General features: G+C 36.3%; 1 protein-coding gene across 1 annotated transcript; it reads right to left on the reverse strand.

The window, feature by feature from the left end:
* Nucleotides 1-24762: 24762 nt before the first annotated feature.
* Nucleotides 24763-25191, reverse strand: LOC131038627 (uncharacterized). Its single transcript, XM_057971115.2, has one exon. The coding sequence runs from the start codon at nucleotides 25189-25191 to the stop codon at nucleotides 24763-24765; it is 429 nt and encodes a 142-aa protein (XP_057827098.2).
* Nucleotides 25192-27066: the final 1875 nt, after the last annotated feature.

Raw genomic sequence — 27066 nt, forward strand, 5'->3', positions numbered from 1 at the left:
AATCAAGAAGAACATCAAAAGAAAGAAGCCTATTTGCAACTACTATGGAAATCAAGGTCACACTGCCAACATGTGCCAAATCAGAAAAGGTAAGCAATCGAATGTCACTAAGTCCAATGGTTATTGTTACAATTGCAATAAATATGGTCACACATCTAATCAATGTAGGACAAAGTCTGTTAACAATTATTAGAAGGCAAAATTCAAAGGGTTTTATAAAAATTACAATAGATATGGACACAGTACCGAGAAGTGTTGGCTTAAGAAAAAGAACTATATGTGGTCTACACACCGAGCAAATGCTAGAGGTTACCGAGCTCACATAGATCCTTACCGACAGTATTCTGCATTACCATGGGATTACAATACAAGGATATGGTGTGAATGTTGTGGAAGATATGGACATATAAGTGCCAACTACTTTATAAGGTTTAGGATGAACAACCAAAGATCATGGAGAAATCCTGGTATGGCATGTTTTCATTGTCACAAAGTTGGACACTTGGCTGGAGACTGTAGAGATCAACCTAGAAAAGACACTAAGGAAATAAAAGAAAAATTAAAGATGATTTGGAAAAAGAAGGAAATTATGTCAAATGAAGAAAGCACCTTACCTATCGAGTTAGGTGCACCTATTCCAAATTAATCGGTAAAGGTATGAAGGGACTGCATTCTCTCAAGGTTAAATCTTAACAGTTCCCATTCTATTATGTACTTAATTAAAAATCTGCATAGTTAAAGATGTATTAGTAAGTTTGAAATTCTATCAAAGTCTTTTGGAGCACTATATAGGAAACCTGTCAAGTCGGTGAATACAAGAAACTTGTCAAGTTGGTAAATGAAGGAAGTTTGGTTACTCGGTTAAAACGCAAAAAGGAAAGAAATTTTAGTGGAATCAAGTGCATTTAATGTTTTTGACCTAACCCGCATGAAGCCCGATAAGGTATATTGTGTACTTAAAGCATTTACATGGTCATTTTCACTTACCAAGTTTTCGAGAGAGCAGAGAAAAATGAATCTAAGGTGATCAAACCTCCTACAAAGCAAAATTCAAGGTATTTACATCAATCTCAGTGCACTGTTAAGCTGGTTTACTGATCTTATCAAGTTATTATTATCTGCTAAGTGTGAAGCATCTGTCATTTGAAAATCCTCAAACGTTAAGGATCTTTTGTTAGTTTTTATCTGAAATCTTCAAATGGCACCTAAGATCCAAGATCCCATCATTGTTAAGAATGTTGAAAAGCCCTCACTAAAATACTCGTTAACTCCCAAAGTTGCATCTGAACCGGATGACAAAACCACATTCTCACTCATCCCGAATAGAGTGTTATTAGTCGAGGATGTGAGATTCTTCACCAAATGTCGTGTTGAAGAACTCGGTCATGTTGAAAAGAAAGAAACAGGACACATCAAAGGCCTCACTGACTCCTCCAGCAAAGCGACCTAACACTAGAGCATTTGTAGCTTCACCGAGTAAGAAAACAAAGAGTGTTACTATTCCTAAGGTAACAAAGACTTACAAGAAATCTACTCGGCGACTCATTTTGGCAAAAGAATCTAGTGACACAAAATCTGAGGATGCGAGCAAATTTCAGATTGTCAAGAGCAAGAAGGTAAATGTACATAGTGTTGAAAATTTTTGTACTAATCTAAAAGAATATGGTGGATTTGGAGGATTCAGATATGTTAAGTATGAGACCAGAAATGAAGATGAAAAGAGACAAATTGAAGAAGCTGCCATCTGCACACTTCTAAAATTTTGATTGGTCCCATTAGAAGTCTAATTTTCTCCCAAAATAATTATATGCACATATTGATAATAGGTGGCAATATGCCCTGGACTCAGAGAAATAGATCAGAGAAAGAAGTTTGGTACATCTCTTTCCTGACATGTCGGTAGTTGAAATAAAAGGACATTTGACAACCTACCACACAAAGTTCCTCGTCAAACAAAAACCCTTGAAACTGATGAATGGGCTATATATTGAAGTGGAAAATGAGACAAAAGAAAAGTGGCAGGAAATCTTTAGAAACAAGGATGTCGATGAGCAAGCTGAAGTGGAAATAGTTGATGTCACTGAGCTAGATCTTGCTATTACCAAGCAAGATCCTGCTGACACCATTCAAATAGATGAAGATATCATGGATACAGAGGCACCAGAATAGGAAATGATAGAAGGCAATGCATATGCAAAACTTGTATCCAGTGAATCAGTCTTGGAACAAGTTTAGCCTTATCCACCGGTCAATCAAACTATCTCAACCGAAACCCCTTAGGATACAGATAAAGACACCGAAGATCACAAGTCTACAATGGGAGAAGGTACTACTCAAGAACAGACATCTCAGGATCCTTCTAGCACTGAAAATGTTGCAACTGAGACACCGAGTACCGAGACACCAAAGGACACTACAAAGGCTAAAGAAACCAACCAAAGTGTTGCCTCTACCAAGCAACCTACCGAGGGTCATCAAGCCTCACAAGGCCTTGTCTTAGTTCAATTGGTAAAAGGTAAAGAAAAGAAGATGAAAAAGCATAGTTTCAAAGTAGATTTGTCAAAACCAATAGTGTTTCCCAATGTTGATATATCCAAATTAAAGGGGCAAGAACTCATTGATTTCAGTGAACTATGCAAAGCAAAGGCCGAACAAGAGAAGAAAATGGCCATTCAAAAGAAAAATAAAGTACTTCAGAAGGTGAAAGCACTCTTAACAAATATGCTACCTGAAGCTATAATAACCAAAGATGCAGCCATCCACATTCAACTAGATGAACTCCTAACCAAGATAGAGACATCTGGAGTCGATGCATCTGAATACTTGAGCAAGCTAAAAGACAAAGAGCTCACTGAAAAAATGATAGAAGAGGTACAGAAAGCTATAGCTATTGGCAAAGCCAAACTTGTCAAATTTATTGATGAGTTGACCCCTCAACTCAAGCACATTCATTATTTATTTCAGAAACTCTATACATTTTCTTTATTCATTAAAGACATCAAAAATAAAACAGAAGCAATTGAGAAAGAGATCACCAATCTCTCAAATAAGTTGACCACAGAGCCAAATTCAGTTCAGAATTTCTATACAAAGTTACAACAGCTCATGGCTCAACAATTGGACCTAAGAAAAGAAGAACACAAGATCAGGATGGACATAATGACACTTCAGACATTATTCCTTCCTCATCTTTCATCCATCCAAGAACAAATCAACCGAGCCACATACTTGTCTACTACACAAGAGGGAAGCACTCTAGATGGCTTAATATCATTATTGGCTGATATTCAAGCATAGAATTCTTTAATGGACAGTGTAAAGGATGCCCTCAATGTTGCTCTCACTGAAGCACGGACAAAGTACAAAACCATTTTTGACTAGTTGTCACCACCAAATGGTAACTAAATTTTGATGTTTGTCAAAAAGGGGGAGTGATATAGTATTCAAAGCATCAAAGTATAGTATCAAGCAAAAGGAGTGTAGTATACAGGGAGAGTATACTGAGCAGAGCAAGCAGAGTACCCAAGAGCAGTAAACTGAGCAGTGAACAGAACAGTAAGCAAAGAACAAGAGCAGATCACCGAGCATGCAAAATTAGAGTTTTTGTATAGTATATCGATAAGGGGAGTATATCTGGATATATTATTTCATTGACTATTGTATATATTGTCAGTGTAGTCAAATTTTGCAAGTATATAGATTATTGAGTTATAACTTTGAAAGTAGTTTTTGTCAAACATCTCAACTAATGTCAAAAGGGGAGATTGTTACTACTTATCAAGTTGCCATTAGTTTTATGTTCAAATTTATTCTATATACTCTAGTCGGTTAGCTCTACTGAAATATTCAGTTGGTATGCACAGTCTAGTCGGTTATACAAGAAAGTAGTCTCAAAGCGTAGTATACACCGAGTTGTCTACCGAGTATCATTCCATGTCTACCGAGCAGCAAAGATGACACACCGAGTTGATATACACTGAGTGAAACATGTTACCAGATTCATTGAACCTGGACATACATATGGAAACGTGTGACAAGATCAAGGAACATCTAACCGTTATCACATTGGAAATTGCATTTTAAGATTGTGTATGATTTTGAGGTCATCTAACCAATGAAATATTTTGCATGGTTATTCATTCGATAAAACATATTTGTAAGATCGAAGCAATGAATGGATCACCGTCATAAGAGATCTATTTATACAACATGGATTAAGAATAGATATATACATGTAGCATGACAGAAAGGAAGATAGAAAAATATATGAAGCAAGACATGTGAAAGCACTAAGTGTTATGACTGTTACAGAGACATAGAGGTCGCCGAGAAGGATTTCAAAGAATAGTCAAAGAACAGAGTAAACAGAAGGGTTTACCGAGTTACTATATGGGTTATCGAGGTATGCTATAAGCAAGGTAATCTTATTCTGAGCACATAGAATCTGCTATAACATTTCAGATGTAAAGTTGCAGATATTTGTAAAGATTTTATTGTAATATTTTGAAGTTGTAAGAGAAACCTTTAACAGGGTAAAAGACTCTAATCAAGTCTATAAATTGTAAAGCCTCTAACCAGGTGCAGCATTTAGATTAAGTGTTGTAAAATCCTTTAGCAAGGTAGATCTAACAGATCTTGATACTCCTAACAGGGTAAGCTATCAGAAATAGCTAAACATGTAGCTCTAACCGAGCAACCTTTATTATTGCAGTAGTGAAGTTGTGGGTGCCATCCCCACCACAATTTTTCTCTCTAACCAAGAGTTTCTACGTAACCAAAATATATGTGTTATGGAGTGAATCATGTATGATTTTTATCTATTTGTTTTAGCTTTATATTATGTTATTGCATTATTTGGTTTATGCATAACAGTAAAGTTATTATTGAAGAAAAGTTTTGAAGTACTGATTCACCCCTCCCCTCTCAGTACATTAGCTTTCCATATTGGGCCTAACAGTTGCAGCCACGTCTAGAAAGTCATGTGGTGACAAGGTTTAATGTCATGGTCATAGTCAAACCCACGTAGCTGCTAATGGTAAGGAATGGAAGTTGATGTTGACTATTCCACGTATGGAAGGGAGGGAGTCCGTGTCATTTCCAATTATCCACCCAAATCTCCACCTTCTCACATGTTGGTACTGCCATTTAATGTGGCATGAATTAATAGAGACGTGGTTTACCAGCCCACGTAAACCCACCAATCTCTACACCTTGATCGATGTGTATAGTAAGAAGTTAGTTTAAATTAACTTTGCATGTTTTAAGGAAGTCATTTTTTGTAAAGTCGACTTAGTATGAGAGTCAAAAGCCACATGTATCATCAATAATTATGAACTTAACAACTTTAGTGGTTTGATGTCACGAAGTAGATAATGGATAACTTTGCATGGTGCACACATAGGTGTTTGATTCCGATTAGGACTGTTATGATGTAATTAAACCATGTGTGGTGTCATTTAGAATCAATCTACCACTAGGAGAAATATCCAGAAAGTAGGAAAGAAGGTAGATGACAACACTATATATAAGCCATTGATTTGGAAGAGAGGAGGAAGAGAGATGCAATGAAGGATTAGAGAATGGAATGTGGAAGAGAAAAGTAGTGGAGATTTAGATGTGTTTACGACCGAGTCGTAAAAGATCGACGATGATCATCTCCGATTTAGCATCGAACTTAAGGGTTAGGCTCTTGAATGAGTGTTAGTTGTTTTATTATTAATAGAGAAATTCTCAAAATATAGAAAGGATAAGAACTAGGAATAGAGAGCTCGTGAGATAGAAGAGCGCCAAGGGGGAAAGCAATTAGAATCCGCACGTATTGCAGACAGTTTGAAGTTATCAGGGATCATAATAGACATGGATCGTGTTTCTTGAGGCAAGCTCAAATCTAGCATGTTTTGTTGTAGAGGTCTAAGAGATAAAGAATGATCTAGTTTTAGATTTATGCAATATTCTAATGGAAGAGTTAGAATTATGATATGAACCATTTTTAATTTTTTTAAATACGATCATGTAAATATAGATGCAATAATAAAATATTTTCTTAAAGATTGTTGATAAACATAAGTGAAATTCATAGAAATTAGACCACCAAATCCTCTAGAAACAGAGTAAGAGTATAGAGAGAGAAACTTTGAAATTGAACCCTGAAGAAGATGAAATAATAGGATTATGACTTATTAAATAGTGAAGTTTATTTTGATATCATAAAGAAAAGACTTGCACTTTCAAATTAGATCCTTGCATGAAAATTAAAGATGGTTATTAGGTGTCTCATTTGAAAATCCATATAGATAGGCGCTTTATGAATTTTCATCATGTTAGATTGTATGGAAAATCAGTGAAATCAATTAGTTGAGTTTTTAAATCATGAAAAGTCACATATTAGTATTAAACTAAACATGTTGTTCGAGAAAAGAGGTATATGAACCAAGACACATGGAAAGATAGAGAGCTTAGATGATATAAACTTAGAATTCTAAACCAAAAGAAATGGAATGCATGTTAGTGATTACGCCATTTAAATGTTTTGATAACTAAATAAAAGAATGTGTACTCATTTTATTCAATTTCTATGTAAAGATACATACATGTGTTACACCTTCTTAATATTTAATTCTTGTCTTTAAATTGCTTGAAAGATAGAAGCGAAAGATTGTTTTCTTTCAGATGTATATTTGTTTATCCATGAAAGATTTCTTCTTGGCAGATAGAATTGGTTTTAACGAAAGATTGATTATTTCTATTTCTACTTGATGAAAGATTGTCTTCTTTAAACATTGTATTCTTATGAGAAATAGGAAGCTAGAATTGAAAGGCAAAAGATTGTCTTCTATAAATATTTATTCTAGATTCATGTGAACAAAGCTAGATATGCTTGTGTTTGTGGAAAGTTACCTTCCAGGATGGGTTCCGAATGTGGATTATAGAGAAAGAGATTTCTTTTTCCAAACTATATTATTTTCTATGCATGGCATTATACTCAGTCGAGTAATCAATTGAATAACCATTGAAATAGATGGAATTATTTTATTTATCCATTCCACCACATCCTTGATTGATCTTGCATGTTTCTTAATGGGATTAGAAAAATGAATTGCATCTATCATCTAGGCACGCACCAAATTCCATCTTGTCTTTTGAATTCTTTTGCTAAGCAATTCGTGCAAGGTCGGGTATTCTTGATTGACTAAGAATTCTAGGGAAGTGTAAGCTTCAAGGTTGGACGGAAAAATTGCCTAAATCTTGTTCTCATCTTCATGCTAAAGATTGCATTGATGATAGCTTGGGTTGCAGATCAACGGACGCATCTCACCCTTTACTTTGTATTATTTTGTTATTGAACTTATGGCAAATTGAAATGCCTAAGTATTGTATGATTGAGATACTACTTATATCAATTTATTGAATGAAGAATATTTATCTTTTATAGAAATTTCCTGTTTATTACGATTTAAATGGATTGAGAAAATGAAGCTATGGATGGAAAAGTGGAATGAAATAGACTTATTAACTGATTTATGAGTTTATTTAAGAATAAATAGTATTTCAGCTATTATTGAAGTTAGCATGATTTATGTCTTTATAATTGTTGTCAAAGGGGGAGAAGAAAAGAAATAATCAGATATAGCAGATATTGGAGAAGAAAAGAAATCAGATATAGAAGTTGAAGATCATATTGAGAGAAGAATTGGTTAAGGGGGAGATGCCAAAAGGAAGAGAACTGACAGATGATGTGAAACCAGAAAGAAAGTTGCAGATGATGATGTTACTCTGATTGGTGTTGCCATCAATGCCAAAGGGGGATATTGTTCGCATTTGGCATAACTGATGCAGTTGAAGTTGGATGACTACACGAGTAAAGGATAGAAGTCTATTTGTGATGAAGAGATTGAGATTCTATGAATAGATGACAATGATCAGTTATTTGTGTTATCATTGATGGCAACTGGTGTCAATTGATGGTACTGATATTTTTTTTTGTTATCTTAGTGATTTGGTTTACCGGAAGAAGGGTTTACTAGCTAAGAACTAAAGTTTGTGAAATAGGACTTTAACCGGTAAAGAAAAGATATTTTAATTGGATCCGATGATCGGCAATGATTGGTGATTTGCAGTTTGGATGGTGAACTTGTATCATGGAAAGGTGTATATGACTAGAACCAGAACTTGTGAAGATTACCGGAAGGCTTGTTTCAAATTTATGATGAAGTTTTGCTAGGGTTTAAGACTAGTGAAGAAATCATCAAATCGGTAATGATTTATGTTATGATGGTGATCAATGGTGAGTCTACATGAAGTTAGTAATATGACACAACCCACATGAAAAGATTTAATTGTTGTTTTGGTGCGATTCAAGGAATAATTTCTTGGGAATCAACGAAACACTTAGTAGAGTGTTTTGAGGTTTGACTTTGGTACATATTGGATTTTTGTGATGGGCTATGATCAACCGATGATTGATATTGCATTGTAATTTTTTGTAATGATCTGTATATCGATCTGTGATGATCTCTTATTATTTGAATTGTAAATTCAAGTTGTAATTAGGGTTCAGTGGCCAACCTAGTTGAGATGGCTATTTAGGATGACACAATTGATATTTATTGTGTCGGTGGTCTTAGAGAATGTGTTAATCCATCCAAGTGAAGTGTGAGATCTTCCTAAGAGTTGCAAAGTGTTGTGCATAACTGGTTCTAATCAAGAAAGCAGAGAAGTGCAAGTAACAGATCATTTTCTTATTGTTGTTCCCTAACAGTTGCAGCAGGTTAAATCCCTTAACCGGGTAGGTCCTAACAGGCCTTAAACATTTAAGTCCCCTAACAAGGAAGCTCTCAAAAGAGTGTTAAATCCTCTCATGAGATTGATCCTAACAGATCATCAAGCTCCTAATCGGGATACTAGGCAGATCCCTTAACCGGGTGACTCCTAACAGGGTATGCTCCTAACCGAGTGTATTGTAAGCTCCTAATAGGGCATACTTCAAAAGAGTACATATATTTGTGGGTGCCAACTCCCACCGTGGTTTTTCCCTATTTGTGTTTTCATGTCAAAAACTTATGGTGTTCATGTGTGAAATGTTTTTCATGTGATGTTCTTGTTTATGTTTGATTTCATGCATTATTTCTCAGACACCGTTTATGATGTTTTATCATAAGTTTATCAGAGGTTACCAATACTGATAAGAAGTTGTTTGAGAAATTTTTTGATCTGATTGATAAGGTTAATGAGTTGATAAATGATCAAGTTTATATGATTACTTTGGTGGTGAAACTATTGGTAATTGTGGTAAATGATTTGATTAATGTGTTAAGTAAATCTTATAAAGAGGTTGTTAGATTTGATTAAAGAAGTTGAGACATTTTTTAAATGGTTTCACATCTGATATAAGTTTGATTTTGGGTTTAAAGTTTCAATTGTTCTTAATACTGATTCACCCCCCCCTCTCAGTATTAACTGTATCCTCATAGGATTAACACTTTGTTCAACCCAGATGGACTGGACAAGGGCACTTGTCCTCCTAGACAAGGACATCTAGCGCCTTTGTCTAGACCTAAAGGTCCCAATTTAAAACCCTCTAATGATTGAGAAATTTTGAGCGGGTACCTATTTCCTATGTCGGCCTTCTTCATAACTTTTAAATATGTTTCATGAGGGTAGGTATAAAATTAAGTCTTCCCCTCATTTAAAAAATCTCTCCACAAGTTTCCAATTACAATTTTTAAAATTTAAGTGAGCAAGTGATCAAGCATCATTAGAGCATCGAAGGAGAGATCAAGTATTTAAATTTCAAGTATTCAAGATGGCTTCCATTATCAAGTTCTTTTGAAGACAGCCATGAATTATTACATGACAACATCAGCCTTTCCATGAAGACTTCAAGGTAAATAAGATTCATAAAGGTAACACTCCAGTTAAGCATTTCAATTTTAAATCTAGCATGTGACCTAACAAGGCACGCTTTCCATTTCATTTCAATTTATCATAGGAGGGTAAGTGCACCAAGATGGTGAACAAAAAGAGGGTATTAGTGGACACCTTTTTCCTAAAATCAGCTAAACCTAAACTTGGAGGAGCAATTTGAGATTTGTCAATTCAAAAAATGAAGATACCCAAAAAACAAAGATTGTAGTACTCCGAATCTAGTTTACAAACTAGTGCACCAAGATGGTGAACAAAAAGAGGGTAGAAGTGGACACTTTTTTTCCTAAAATCATCTAAACCTAAACTTGGAGGAGCAATTTGAGACTCATCCACTCAAAATTTGAAGATACCCAAAAAACAAAGATTGTAGTACTCTGAATCTAGTTTCCAAACTACTAAGGGTTTTTTAAATTGGATAAGATTAAGTGGGTCACATCTTCCATGCACACAAAAGTGTTCTTGTTTTTTTTCAAAAAAACATAACATAGTGTCTAACGTGCACATCAAAAAATTTATAGTTGCATTTAGTATTTTAAAAAACCCTTTGGTAGAAAGATAGTTAAGACAAAGCACTAGAAGTGTATTTTTTTGTAATTTTTTGTTGAGTATTTTTTTTAATGATTTTTCAAAGTGAACACATCCTGAAAATTAGATACTTGTTCATGCGTGTCACATAACTTGGACCAAAATAATAAAAAATTCAAATTTTTTTTAAGTATAAAGAATGAAGTGTAGAACAATAATATTTTATTTTTTTTTAATTTGGATAAGTACTTCAAAATTTATTAAAAAAATGGTATATGTCTATCTTTGAGAACTCTAGAGACACTTGTAAGAGAAATTCAAGATTAATATGTTAACATTGTTCAAATTTTAAAAAAATTATATGGCTAGAAATCTCAGAAGATGGATGAAATTATGGTGGCAATTTTACAAATACCCACTTGATAATGAGTAAACCTAATGGCGATGAAGTTGAGAAACCAAATTGGAAGAAGAAAACACATAGAAAGGAGGGAAATAAGGCACCCAAGCCTTGGCCTTGTTATCCAAGGCTAAGTACAAGGCAAAACACGTATGGCTTTTTAATATTCAAATAATGCGTACGGGTTATTAATTTTCATAATAACGCATATGGTTTTTTGTACATAATAATAACTCATACATTGTTTTACTTCCCTAGTAACGTGTATGGGTTATGTTCTTTAAAATTCACATATGTTAACGTAGAATATGTTCATATAAGTACTCATGTATAAGTACACACAATTTTATATAAGTACAATAACATATATTCATATATCTACATAGAGAAAGAGGGGGAAGGGAGGTTGAGGGAGAGAGGGGGAAAGAGGGAGAGAGATAAAGAAAGAGGGAGAGAGGGAGAGTGAGGGAGAGAGATGGAGAAAGAGGGGGAAGAGAGGTTGATAGAGAGAGATACACACACACACAAAGGGGGAGGGGAAGGGAGGTTGATAGAGAGAGAGATGGAGAAAGAGGGGGAAGGGCGGTTGATAGAGAGAGAGATACACACACAAAGAGATCTCTCTCCCTCTCTCCCTCTTTCTCAATCTCTCTCCTTCTCTCCCTCTCTCTCCCTCTCTCCCTCATTTTATATCTCCCTCTCTCTATCTTTCTCTTTGTCTTCCTCTCTCTCCCACTTTATCTATCTCCTTGTCTCCCTCTTTCTCTATCTATCTCCCTCTCTCTCTTGTTCTCTATCTCCTTCTCTCCCTCTTTCTCTATCTCCTCCTCTCCCTCTTTCTCTATCTCTCTTACCCACTCTCCCTCTCTCCCTCTTTGTCTCTCTCCCTCATTCTCTATCTCCTTCTCTCCCTCTTTCTCCATCTCCTCTCCCTCTTTCTCTATCCCTCTCTCCCTCTTTCTCTATCTCACTCTCCTTCATACCACCCCCTCTATCTCTCTCTTCCTCTCTCTCCCACATTCTCTATCTCCCTCTCTCTCTCTTTCTCTATCTATCTTCCTCTCTCCCTCATTCTCTCTCTCTCTCTCTCTCTCTCTCTCTCTCTCTCTCTCTCTCTCTCTCTCTCTCCTTTTCTATCTATCTCCCTCTCTCCCTCATTCTATACCTCCTTCTCTCCCTCTTTCTCTATCTCTCTTCCTCACTCTCCCTCTCTCCCTCATTCTCTATCTCTCTCACTCATTCTCTATCTCATCCTCCCCCTTATTCTCTATGACCTCCTCTCCCTCTTTCTCTATCCCTCTCTCCCTCTTTCTCTATATCATTCTCCTTCCCTCCACCCCCCTCTCTCTCTCTCCCTCTCTCTCTATTTCTCTAGCTCTCTCCCTCTCTTCCTCTTTCTCAATCTCATGTAGTACCCCTGCCTTAATCAATTTCTAATCTTGGTTTGACCTTGGTTAGTTTATCATAATATAACGATTATAGTCAGATATTTTGATTTAGTGCATACCTGTTAATGTGGTTTTCATATCAATTCGTATGCAAGTTATTAATTCTCCTATTTCGTGTTATTATCTCAGGCTAACACTTTCATTAAATTTATATATGTATGCATGTATGACTCTTGGTTGCAGGAGATTTCAGGTACAGTACTGCATGGGTGCGAGGTTCATCACCGCCTGAATTTGTAGGTTTGAGTGTACCCCTTCAATCCTTAGAGTTGGATTAGGTGGTCATGATAACCTCATTTGACCATAGTCATGCTCAAGTGAGTGTTGTCAATCGTCATTGGTATCCCCTTTGATTGGGTATGCGGGTCGTCTGTCTGTGTGGCTTTCTTGGGTTGCGTGTTTGGTGTGTGTGGTTAAATCGAGTAATTAACCCTTAATCTTTAATTTTATTTAATGTGTGTTTATACATTAGTTTATTTGGGGACTAAATTAAATAGGCTCCCTTTTTATGTGATTAATTGTTATTTGAATTTCTCGATGTAAATTAGGAGCAAGTTCAATTAATAGTCAATTTTAATGTTAAACTTAATATGTTTATGTTGTTGGAAAAGAAAGATTTAAATTTAATTGAAATAGAATTAATTTAATCTTTTTGGCATTTTTGAAATAGAAAGATTAATTTCAATTATTTGAGAAAATCAATTTTTTAAATTGAAAAGCAAAATTAATTTATTGATATAGTTTAAAAGAATGATTTTTGAGGAATTATTTTAAATAAAATATTTTAATTCCAAAAATAAAATTTTGATCAAACTTCTCCCATTTAACCTAGACTTTTGGAAAATAGGGGAGATTGTTTTTTTTGGGGAAAATATTTTTGGATGGAAAATTTGGGGGTTTTGGAAGGAGGAGTTCTTGAGCTGCAAGTTGGGGCTCTCTGTCAGATCTTCTCCAGGAATGCTTGTTGAGATAGGAATTTGTTTACCAATTTGGTTAATTGTTTTATATAAAAAAAAAATTGTGCTTGAATGTTCTTCATGTAAATTTTGTTGTAAATTCTCCATTGATTGCTCAAGATTAAGAATTATAGTGAAATTAGTCAAAGTTTGGCTTATTGCTTGAATCCTTGCATGAGATATGAGCTCCTTTTTGTCCAAAATTGTTTATTTTAGAAGGTTATTCAACAAACTCCTCTAAATTTGGAAACCTTATCATTCTGGAAATTTTTATTTTAAGACTCATTATGAGACTATTTTAAAAAATGGGGGTTTGTTGGTTTTCAAAAAAAATAATAATAATAATAATATAAAACCAATATGGATGATCGAAAATCAAATTTTTTTTAATGTTAAATCGAAATATTTTTGTTTAAAAATATATAAATATATTTTTTCATTAGGGTTGGAGGGCGGGGAGCGGAGGCTCTACCCACGTCTCCTCCCCCTGCGCAAGTCTACGACCGGCGGCGGACGCAGTTAATTGCAACCCCTGTGGTGGTCGCAGAGTACCCTGCATCCACTGTGTGGGCATCGTGGGACCTACAACCCCCGCGATGGTGCCACCCCACGGCTAGGGCACGGTCGCCTCAACCTCCGCGTTTGGAAGGTGGGCCCGACTGCCCTCGTCGCCCCCTCTTTTTTTTATTATTTTTTTTAGGTTTTAAAAAAAAAATTGTGAAAATTTAAAGTTTTTTTTTATATATATATAATTTTTAATTGATTATTAGTTATTATTAATATATATTTATTAATGGAAATTAATATATATATATAGTAATTAATATTTAATTTGGAAGTTGTGCATTATTAAATTATTATTAATATATATTTTATTAATGAAGATTAATATATATATATATATATATTAATTAATATTTAATTGGATTATTGTGTATTATTAATTATTAGTTGTGTATATTTTATAAATTGTGGGTTAATGAATATATATAAATTAATATTTATTTTTGGGTTTTGGGGAAGTATCTTTTTGGAAAAAGATAGAGTATTACTTTAATTGGAAAATTTTTGAGATAAAATATATTATTCAAGAATGTTCTATTTGAAGAATTGAATGTTAATAGGTCATCTGCAAATGTTAGAAATGAAATAATAAGATATTTTATCATTGGACATTTTGGAAATTTAATCGATATGCTATTGGGATTATTGGAAAATTTAATATAGTATCGTTTGGAAAATTGTTAAGTTACTGATATTCTCATTTAGTAAAATAAATGGTTTAATTATATTTTTCCTCTATTGGGAAATAGACAAATGGTTCTATTGCAATTGTGGTATTGTAATTCACCTTGTAATGATGATTTCCTGTTAGTGTATTTTGGAAACTTAGATCATTTAGAAATCTTGATCGACTTTAAATGTTTAAATCAATATGGAAAAAGATTGTCTTTTCCAGTTATTGCCTTTGCAAGTTTAATTTTTGTATTCACTTTTGCTTAAGTAATGGCAAGCCTTGATTTGTTGATTGGACCCTTTTGTATGATTGGTTTGGGGTACCTCTTTCAGTCCTCAGTCTCGACTTTGACTGTTGTTTTGTGGAGGTGTCATAACTGGTCTTATCCTTTATGCGGGTGTCGAATGATGATTTGTGGTTGACCATAGTTGGTCAGATCTCTAGTTAGAGTACCGTCTGTCAGTGCACCTCATATGTGTCATGTTTGACCAAATGGTTGTTCCCACCATTTTGAATTTTGTTTGCTTGACCATGTGTATTCATTGGTTTTTGAGTTCGTTTGAGTATAGTCTAGTGTCATAAGGGAAAGTGGCTTTCGATTGGGGGTCGTGCCCAAAGTGGCTGTTGGGTAACCCATCAAAAGTGAGTCTAATAAGTGATAACCTAATAGTATATTAGAGTGTTGTTAATGAATCTCTAAGTAAGATAATTGTGCCTCACACATGGGATGAGTGCTAACACAGACTCGACATGCTGTGAGAAGGCCAAAAATGGCAAACCATCATCCTTGTCTTCACGAAAGGATGTGTGGGTCCACATGAGGCTTGGATGGGCTGGAGGTTCGGAATAGGTTACCAGGGTAACCCAATGTATGGGGCCAGAACCTATGAAGACCTGCCATGGTAGCCATACTAGGTCATGTGATGACACTTGTCCCTACGTTCGCTAGTGTGTTGTTGTATTGTCTTGATAGAAGTACTTTTGTGGAGTCGACCTGTTGCATATGCCCTTGTGAGTACCTGATATCATGCTAGACTTTGGGTTGCGATGGCTTAGTTTTACGGATGCTCCAGTGGACCCTTGTATTAGCTTCAATTATGTTCAGTTGGATTCTTTCCTTTTCAAGGATCGTTTATGTATTTATTGACTGATGTGGTTGTTTGTATAATGGTTATGTTTTGCCTTGATGGCAGGATTGTAAATAATGTGAACCTTATGTATTATGAGCTTATTTAATTATCAGAGGGGTCTTGCAGTTGAGCAAACCCGGAGATGTAGCCCTTTAGGGGTGAACTCTGAGATCAATTTGGTGTTATGTGATGCTTATGCTCTTATGATTCTCTTTTTAGTTTTAGCATGTATGGATGGCATCATGTTAGAATGTATAAGTGGTTTTGATGAAATTATTCTTAAATGCATGTATGCACTCATCTTTTAAATGATGTAATTTGGATCATGAAAGAATGTAGTTTTGAACGATAGAATGCATTCAGTTGTTGTTAATGAAATTAAGAATGCATGGAAAGATCCCATTAGTTTATGATAAAATTCAAGTGTGTTATGAATTTTGATGCATGGCTTATATTTTTATGAAAAGCTTGAGCATAAGGTATGAATAAATCTTATGGATGAACCTTATCTTGTGATCTATATTTTCATCTTGTTGAAAGAAATTATCCTTGTTTAAGAATCATCTCGTTATAAGATAATCAGCTTATTGGATTAATTAGCGCGAGTTAAGTTAAATGTGTAATTAAGTAATCACGTTGGGAAACTCTTTAGGTGTTAGGTGTAGTCTTCCGCTATGTAATCTAAACTTTGATATCTTGTTGTATCTTAATGTTGTGTTTAACTTTTAAGAAAAAAATTATTTCACTCCATTTGTGTGTTTTAGCTTTATCCCTTTGAGGTTTCCTAGCAGGGCATTACATCTCACTCCCTCTCTCTCCCTCATTATCTATCTCACTCCCTCTCTCCATTGTTCTTTATATTCATAGTACACAACATGACCCATTTTAACATCCTATTACACGACATGACCCCTTGTGATACCATATGACCCCTTAGGAAAATATGATGTCCTAAAGGGTCATGTGGTGTCCTAATGGGTCATATGGTGCTCTAACACATGTGTGGCCCCTTAATATCCCATATGACCCGTAATGACACCATATTACCCCTAGCAGCCCCATATAACCCCTAACGACACCATATGACCCATTAGGACATCATATTGTCCTAAGAGGTCATATGGTGTCCTGAGGGGTCATATGGTGTCATTAGGGGTCATATCATGTACTAGGATGTTAAAAGGGATCATATGACCCCTAATGACACCATATGACCCCCTAGGACACCATATGACCCCTCAAGGCACCATATCACCCCTTTAAATGTCCTAGTACATGACATGACCCCTTATGAGACCATATGACCCCTTAGGGAAATATGATTTCTTAATGTGTCAAGTGGTGTCCTAAGGGGTCATATGGTATTCTAACACATGTGAGACCCTTTAGGACCCCATATGACCCCTCTCTCTCCCACTTTCTCTATCTTCCTCTCTCCCTCTTTCTCAATCTCTCTCCCTCTCTCTATCTCTTTCTCCCTCTTTTTCTATCTATCTTCCTATCCTCATTCTCTATCTCCTTCTCTCCCTATTTCTCTATCACCTCCTCTCCCTCTTTCTCTATCTCTCTTCCTCACTCTCTATCTCTCTCCCTCATTCTCTATCTCTCTCCCTATCTCCCTCATTCTCAATCTCCCTCACTCCCTCGTTCTATATCTCCTCCTCTCCCTCTTTGTCTATCTACTCCTCTCCCTCTTTATCTATCTCTCTCTCCCTCTTTCTCTATATCACTCTCCTTACCTTCATGCCCCCTCTCTCTCTCTTTCCCTCTCTCCCTCTTTCTCTATCTCTCTCCCTCTCTTCCTCTTTCTGAATCTCTCTCCCTCTCTCTCTCTCTCTCTCCCTCTCTCCCACTTTCTCTATATCTCTTTCTCTCTCTCCCTCCACCTCTCCCTCCCTCTCCCTCTTGTTGGTTCCCAAATCAATAGATCCTCAATCCTAGAGGAACAGCCAATAACTCATAAATAGATATAGGATTGGATTTGGCCAATGAACAAGATTCAGCACAAAGGCTACAATATTCTACTCTTTAGGCTCTGCGGGACCTAGGTGGGTATACCTATTGCAATATTATAACGACATCTATCATTTTACAAGAAAACATTGCACTATGTAGCAGATGATTTTAATAAAAATATGCCAAGGAAAGAAGGATAAACTATAAATTATGGCTTGAACCTTAGCTTATATCACTCTCACATGCATTGAAAATTGGCTCTAAACTATTCTACTCTAAGATTAATCCTAAAACAAAAATGAAAGATGATTTGAATTGATTGACCCTGAAACTAAGGATGGTATCACCAGTGCCTATTCTAAGGGAATATAGAGTCAAATAACAAGCTTAATGATAAACAACATCATGTTGTCAGCATTAATACTCTATGTTAAATATATTAGACTTACTTAAAATGTTTAAACTAAAAATGCATTCATACCCTCCTCACACTTTCTTACACCAATATTGCAGCGCTTAAGACAAAATTTAATTCATTTTCTTGAAATGAAACCCATCAAAAGACACACATTCTCCATTGGAGAAGACAGGCTAAAAATTTCATTAACACTTTAACTCATACAATATAACATAAGAAATAGGATCAAGCAAGGAATGTTCTCTTTAGTGATCTTAAAGATAAGATTGATGCATTCATGATAAACTACTTAGTACATTAAACCTGCAAAAGTTTAACTGTCTACGTATTACTCTTAAGATTTCTTAGTACATACAAATCAAAAAAATTGGAATCCCTTTTCTCGGCCTTAAATTCCCTTTTATAACACAAGGGAGAAAAAACAAGCTTCAGGCCAAAGAAGACACATGTCAAAATCCTATTGCATTACAATATTCCCTAAGGCTTATGTCCTTACATTTTTGCATGCAATCTTCTTTGATGCATTAAATGAAGGCAATTGTGAAGGCATCATCCTGGGAGATAGGGTTGCAGGTCTACAAAAAGTGTCCTTACACTGGTACTTTATATATGCTCCTATCAAGATCAAAAAGTGCATCTTGACGCTTGGTAGCAGGTGTCTTGGAGACTGATTCTTGATGACTAAGTGTTCTTATCAATCTCCCAAAATGGACAACCTATGAAAAACTTTTAGGAGAAACAAAAATAGAAAGACTTAGACTAGTCCTCCTCTTCAGGGTGGTCCTCTTCCAAGGAACAGTATTTTTTATGCAATATGGCAATTTCATCAACTAGCCAAACAAAATTCATTAAGCCTTGTAGCTTACTCATTGCTTCTTTTGTTATATGGGCTGGCACAGTTGCAGCTTCCAATGTGAACCTATGATACATCAAATCAACTTGCATGATTTTGTCAATGATATTGTGATATGTATCATTTTGAGCAAGATTTGCAGGCAATGAATTCAAAACTACACTAATGGCATCTTGGAAACCCTGCTTCCATTCATCCAAGTTTTTGATCTATCCTTCTTCTGTCAAAATAGTGGGGATAACCCACTTTTGTAGTCCTTGGAAGGATTCAATCATGCCCATAAATTCTTTCTTTTATTCTTCAATGTAAGGCAACTCCTTAATCAATAGATTATAATTTTTCCATGTTATCCCCACAATTTGGGGTGGAGAGGGCACATTCTCGACTACCAATAGGACTTCCTTTAGAATTTAACTCTTTGGTAGCCAAGTAATCCTGACAGGTTGAAAGAATAAAATAATTTCATCTAGCTAGCTGAGGAGCTATAACGTCAAAGAATAAGAGGTGTGCACCTCATTCAATTTTTCATTAACTTTATTAGAAATCTGTAAAATTGAAGATTTTCTAATCTCAAAATACTTCTTCTCATCTTCAACCTTAGTATCTTGCAATTCTTTATTCATTCTTTCCAATTCCTCAGGTCGTATGCCTCTTGAAGATTTTGCAGTCATTTTATTAATTTTGTCCTTCAATGCAATGTTTTCAATAAATAAATTGTTATGGCTTGCATTGAGAGCCGCATGCATGTCCTTGAGCCTTTCATGTTTCTCTTCCAAATCCTCCACAAGAAATTGGGCAAATTTAGCTACATGAGATGTTATATTAGTAGCCTCTAAGGTAGTGGTATCTTCTAATGTCCTTATTATTGCATCCCATGTCTTTTACTATCCCCCTTGTAGGACCATTGATTTTTGTGTATTTGGAGCTTTATCCCACAAAGAAAATGCCTTGAGGCTTATGTTGACCCTTGATCCATGTTCTCCAAATTCTTTAGCAAATGTGGGATCCTTCTGCCCCATGATCTAATCCAAAAGAAAAATCTTCTCAAGGCCCCATCCAGACACCAAGAGAATATCACTTTTTGCCACCATCTCCCTGCCTTCCTCAAGGGTACATTTGAAGTTGTCTCTATCAAAATCTTTGATCTCATCATTAGACAAGTCTTTCAATTTATCTCTAAGCCAAAAAGACCTAAATTCAAGAGTATTGACAAAATTATCATATGCCATAAATTGCTTAGAGGTAATTATTCTCCCATCATCAACCTCTTCCTCAGGGATTATGCTTGGAATAATAGCCTCATCCCTATCACTTAGGATCTCAACTGACTCATCTTTATGAAATGTATCTCATGGGGGAGAGGGTGGTGGCACACTGGCATCAAAATCTTCCTGGACATCAAGAAAATCATAGATTTTTTCTTTCCCTCTCTCAATCCTCCTGACCTTCTCAATAGTAGTTTGTCCTTTCTTTTGTGTGTCAGGCTGAGAGGTTCCTAGAGGCAAATCCTCCACCACAATTGTGCTTCCCTTCATCTTGAAAACTTTTGGGGAAGTATCAATTGACCTCTCTTCAAATTTCATCCCCTTTTCCTTCACCTCTCTTTTGTCCATCTCATTCTTTATGATATTATCAGACATTCAGACCATTAAAGACATTCTTGCAAATTCATTATGAAAATGTGTAAAATATCCCTCCAAATTAGGGTCTTCTTCCTTCCTCTCCCTCTCCAATTTCTTCATAAGCTCCCATTTCTTTCTTCTTTGGATAGCCTCATCTGGATAAAAATTTCTAATTAAATCTTCCCTTTCATCAAAGGAATGGAAGAAACCCTTTTCTTTCAATTTAGTCACCCTAATGTCACTAATACATCCCTCGGGGTCAAAATGTCTAACCCAAGAAACTTTTAACCTATAATTTTTTACCAAAAAGTCTTGCACCTTTTCCAAGACATCACAACCCACAGTGAATTATTCAAAAACTATTACCCTAGGGAGAAGTTTCCCTTTCTTATATGTTTTAATCTGCTCCATTTCCATCCACATTATTTACCAAATGAACTCAATAAATGCCAACCTGGGAGAAACAAAAATTGGCAAAACCTGAAGAAGGAGGAAGCAGCTACATAGTTGCATCTCCCACATCCATCGAATCAGATAGGGCACCCTGATAATTGTGAAATTTCTATAAAAGAAGAAATCTCCAAAGCTATGGTGAAATCCCCCTTTGGATAAATTAGCCCTTTAGCCCTGCAACTTATTATTCTCAAGATCTTAATGATGCTCTCAGGAAACCTAGGCAATGCAACTCCCAACCTTGACAAAACCTTCATGACAAAATGATCAAAGAATATGCAATAGTCCCCATACCTAGACCCTTTATCCCAGACTTGGGTCCATCTTTGTACTAGCCATTCATAATCGATATGTGGGTCATTGACCCTTATTTTTAATTCAGCATCCCAATAGGACCTATCCTGGAAAAGAATTAAATGACACAATAATGAGTAGTGCCTGAAATCCAACTTCTCATCCTTCCTTTCTGCTCTAATCAATCCCTTGTGAATTTTGTCCTGAATTATGGTAGCAAAATCATAAAATTCATTAATCGAGGGGTGTTGGATATTTATAGCTAGCATCATAAAATCAATGGGCATTTGAGTTAACCCATAGTCCATCCCAAGTATCTGGCCTAAATAATAGTATGTCTTATTGAAGTAGGGCTCAAAACACTCCAGTTTGAAGGGCTCCTTCTTTGATGGTAAAACATAATTTTGTGAATTCTTGAAGAGCTTTCTCATGAAAGGGGGGACAAGATCCTTTCTGTATCTATCCTTTTTGTATTGATAGTCTCTTTGCAAGCTATCCTTGTTAATACTCCTTAGGGAAGACCCATCTAAATCAAAGTATTCTATAATTGCTTTGTGAGAAATGTCAACCAAGACATAGCCCTTTGTAGTCCTCACTATTAGACTTGGTAGGTGATATGCTTTACCCAATGCTCTGATCAGCATTGGTTCTACAAACACATTGGGCACCACTAGCTTCCCCAAGTTCAATCTCCAAGGATTAGACACTAGAGCAGGCTTATCTCTGTTCCCATAGAAATAATAAAAGATGTCCCACCCCCTCTCCTTTGTGTGGTCATCCTTGCACTCTACCTCTTTTTCATTGAACACAATCCTAAGATTGTCTTGCATTGTTGAGCCCTCAAATAGCTCAAGAAGATCTTGGTGCAAGCTTCTACTTTGCCTTGTTGGTCTTTGTGCAAACTCTTCTAACTTTTTCTCCACATCTCGTTGCAATTCCTTAAGGGTCATAGCTGGACCAAGAGGGGTGGTAGGCTCTATGGATAGCTCTACTTAACAAGAAGACTCTCCTCTTATTGGGGTTTGTTCTGGGCCTCTTAGTAGCCTTAGGAATAGGTTTCTTCACAGGCATAATTTCTTTGGGTTGCTCCTAAGGGGTTTCCTCCTAAGGGTTTGGCTCTTGTGTAACTGGGCTCTTTGTGGTAGGAGGGCTAACTATAGTAGGAATGTTTTCTATAGTAGGAGGGACTTTAACGAAAGATGCCTCTGTAGAGGTCTTTTGAGAAACCCCCCTTCTCTTCTAGGTCAGCTTTCTAGTTTTAGGAGCAGGGGTGGGCCCATCGGAAGACTCACTATCTGAAGTTACAATAGTAGCTTTTGTGATGCTCTTCTCTTCTTGGCTTTAGTGGCCTTTTCTTTTGGAGGGGAGCTAGCTTTAGCCTCCACAAATATTTGCAGGATGGGTTTGGGGTTTGGCTCAACTACAGGGGCATTCTCTATCGCTGGCATGGATGCAATTACATCAATAGGGACAATATGGGTAATTTTTGGTGTTGCAGAGCTAGAACCTACCTTAGGGACATTTTCAGAAGTGGGGATGGCGGATTCCTTAGCTGGGGAAGTCATTTTGAATTTTAAGGTGAAGAAGGCTTGCAGATACAAAACCTATGGACTCTATGGCACACACAGAGACTATGTGCACACACACAACTAAAATAGCTTAAAAATGCAAAAGGATGGAGAAACAATTCACTTACTAGTTTCTGTCTGGCTGAAAACACTTGAGAATGCATTGCTTCACTGGAATCTACTCTGATTTTTCTCGGATGCAAGGTGTGGATTAATGTTTCTGAATTTCTCTTTTATGGCATCACCATTAATTCATCTGTGCCAAGCAAAGCTAGTCATTGGCGCTAAATTTGAATTTCAACAAATGATATGGAAAGGAATGGTCAAGATCATCTCTTGAGGTCCTTTGACTAATGACGCGGCATCTCCTTATCACTCCTTCAACCACCTTTAATTCTTCTTGTACTTATTAAAATCTATGTCACTTTGGCATTTTGATCATATGGGATAACACAAGCCTTGAAATCTTTGTGTTTAGTTATCCCGCATAGCCTTTCATAGCTTTCACTATCTCTACGAGATAAGTCTTTCTTGTCTTTGCTTTTTTTTCTTATCTTGTGTCACTTGGGAACACCCCTTTTACCATCGCAAGATAAGCCTTTATAGTTTTTCTTCCATCGGCTCCTATTCTTCCTTATCCCATGTCATAACAACCTTCCCTGCTCACCTTCGTGAGATAAGCCTTTGGGATGTCCGCAAAGTCATTCCCTTATCCTGCATTGCTCATAATCTTTTGTCCCTTCGTTGCTTGAGAATGTCTTCCCACTATGGATTTATTCTCGTGGGATAAGCCTTTTGGCTTAGCACTTTCTTATCTCGCGACCCTTTTCTTATCCCCACGAAAACGCATGGGATAAAAAAATTATCTTTCTACTGCTTACTTTCTTATCTTGCAGCCCTTTATTGACCAGTAGGAACTTTCATGGGATAAGGATTTCCTTAGTATCTTTTGATTTCTCTTATCCCACAACATTAACCTCCATATTGAAGAACAGCGCGGGACAAGCTTATATGCTTATTACTCCTTTCATTGTTCCTTATCCTGCGCTACCCTTTTGGTATCCTGGAGACACTATCGGATAACGTTTCCTTGCTTCTTTGCACTATTTCTTATCTCATGCAAGTACGATCCACTATGAACATTCTCGCGGGATAACACATGCTTACATCTCCTTTGATTTGCTTACCATGTGCAACAAGAATACTAAGAGCAACACTTAAGTGAGGAATTTAAGCACGTGGTGACTCATGAAGGGTAAAGTGATTGTATTATGGGGCATGCCTAGGGAGATTTATGACTAAGATCTAGTCATTGGCCAAATAATATAACCCTTGAGCAATATACACTTTAGGTAACCGACCCGATAAAGAAACCTAGCACACAGGGCCGGTAAACCAATGACAAAGAACCCTCTCGATCATGACTTAAGGTGAGGAAATTGGTTGATGATGATCAACTGTGAAACATATCATGGCCTAGGGAGAACAAAGAAGAAACTTAGCAAAATAAAACTCTCCATAAGCCCTGAACCCTAGGATTCAAAGCACAAGATAGGCATATCTAAAAGCCAAATTTTGACACTTCCAACAGTGGCTCTAGTTAGGGATGTTTGATCCTTTAGGTCAAAGCAAGGATGCAAATCTCTGGAAGAGAAGACCACTCAAAAAAAATAGGAGTATTTCCACAAAATCCTAACCCATATGTACACACCCTAAACCTACCATGCATGGAAAGAGATCAAGAAAAGAAGTGTTACAGGAATTGTCCATGCATTGGCAGTTCCTGCACTTCACCATTCATGTTTGCAAGGAAATAGGAATCCTCACCATGCTTTTCTACAACAATTTACAGGCCCAACCACAAAGCTTCAAACTTACCATGTTTTCCTTTTTCTTGGCCTCTTGCATTCCATGCCAAAACTAAATCGTCTACCTCAAATTTTCTTTCTGAAGCTCTCTTATCAAATAGATACTTGCTTCATTGTTGTAGTTTCATGTTTATTTTGTGTGCATCATTTATGATCTCATCAAGCTCTACAAACTGCTCCATTCTTTCTTCCATTGGCTCAGGTATATCCCATTCATTCTCCTGAATATACTTGTACACTGGAAAGAAGTTATTCATAGGCAGTTTGACCTGTGTGCCATATACTAACTCAAATGGAGATTTTCCAATAGCCTTCTTGACGGTGATTCTATTAGCCCATATTGCAGCTTTTAACTTTGAATCTTGGGCATTTTTATTCTTCTCAAGAGTCCTTTTGATGATCTTTAATAGACTCTTGTTGATGGACTTGGTTTGCCCATTTCCTTGTGGATGGTATGGGGATGAGTAGGAGATATTGATGCCATAAGTACTGTAGAAATCAGTATACTCCTCAGATCCTAAGCACATTGCATTGTCCATTATTAATCTGATTGGAACTCCAAACCTGGTGATTATATTACTTGTCAGAAAATCAATTACGACCCTATTGGTTGCCTTCCTAGTGGGGATGGCTTCCACCAATTTTGTGAAATAGTCTGTGGCTACAAGAATCCATTTGTGTCCTCCACTAGACCTTTGAGTCATTTCCCCAATAAAATCTATACCCCATTGATAAAAAGGGGCCTACACTTGCATAGGTCGAAGAGGTAATACCCCTGCATATTTCAACTTGCCTGAAAAACTTTTGGCAAGGTTCACATTTCCTAACAAATTCATGAGAATACTTGAACAATGTAGGCCAAAAGTATCCATCCCTTAACACCTTGTGGGTGGTAGTTTTTTCTATATAATGCCCCCCATATATTCATGCATGTATATCTTTAAGCATTACCTAAGCCTGATGCTTATCTAGGCATAACAACAACAACCATCTCTCTTTGTAATATAAGTCCCCATAAATAAAAACATACCTCTAGGCCTGCAGCTTCAAAGTCCTTTTCAGAGTGTCAATGAGTTCATCGGGACACTTCGCATGCTTTAGAAAATACAAGATGTTGGTATACCATGAAGTATGTTGTAAACTACATATGTTGTCCTCTGAGATAGACAAAGTATTAATTTGGGAAGCATCCAAATTTTCTTCTTCCATGAGCTTTGCTAAACCTATGCCCCAGACTGACTTGGTAATCTGGATGTCAATATTGAATTCTTGTATTTTGTTTATCCATTTGCATCTTTTTCCTATGGTCTTTGATTGGACAAAAATGTCCTTTACCGCTGCATTATGCACAAGCTATAACTTGGGCACCTACAAGGTAAGGTCTGAAATTTTTCACATCTTTGACCAAAGAATAGGCTTGCTTTTCCATGATGTCACACTTGAGTTCTACTGCTTGGAGGGATTTCTTATAAAAAGTAATAGGCTATTCATATCCCTCATTGTTCTTCTGTAACATGACAACAACTACAGTGTGGAATGAAGAAAAGGAAAAAACCTAAAAGGGTTTACTAAAATCAAGTGCTTTTAGAATAGGGGCTTGTTTGATGGCTCTCTTGATAGCTACAAAGGCTTCTAAAGTTGCATCTATCCAATCTATTGTATCTCTTTTCTTCAACATCTTAGAAATGGGTTTTACTATCTCAGCAAAGTTTAATATGAACCTATAGACAAAGTTTATTTGGCCAAAAAAATATTGGATGGCCTTTATAGTCTTGGGGGTGGGTATTTTGTCAATGGCCGCCACTCTCTCAAGGTCTATTCTTACCCCATCCTTGGACACAATGTGTCCTAACAGTTTACCCTCAGTTATAGAAAATTGGCACTTTTTAGGATTAAGATAAATCCCATATTCCCGGGCTTTGGTGAATACCTTCTCTAAATACAAGCAATTCTCTTATGCCTTCTTAGAAAATGCTTAAGATCATCTTGATAAACAACCATAATGATGTCTATCAAATCAAAAAAATCTATATCCATGGCTCTCTGGAAATTCACCCTAGCATTAGTTAGTCTGAAAGGCATCCTAACATAGATATAAGTCCCCCATGGAGTAGTGAAGGTAGTCTTGTACTGCCCAGATTCCTTAACCTTCACATGGTTGTATCCCTAAAATCCATCCATCATGGATAGTAGTTCACAACGTGTAACCTTTTGTAGGATTGATTCCATGTTTGTGAGGGAGTAATTATCCTTTAATGTTAACAGATTTAAGTTTTTAAAATCCACACATAATCTAATGTCACCATTTTTCTTTCTTACTGGGAATAGGTTTGAAACCCATGATGAATGCCTTATAGATTTGATTATTCTGCCATCTTTGTGCTTCATTAACTCCTCTTGCATCTTCGATCTGA

The sequence above is a fragment of the Cryptomeria japonica genome, chromosome 7 (genome assembly GCF_030272615.1).
Source record: "Cryptomeria japonica chromosome 7, Sugi_1.0, whole genome shotgun sequence".
NCBI classification, from domain to species: Eukaryota; Viridiplantae; Streptophyta; class Pinopsida; order Cupressales; family Cupressaceae; genus Cryptomeria; species Cryptomeria japonica.

Excerpts from the sequence above, each read along its gene's own strand:
- LOC131038627 (XM_057971115.2), bottom strand. The coding sequence starts at position 25,191 with ATGGACAATGCAATGTGCTTAGGATCTGAGGAGTATACTGATTTCTAC.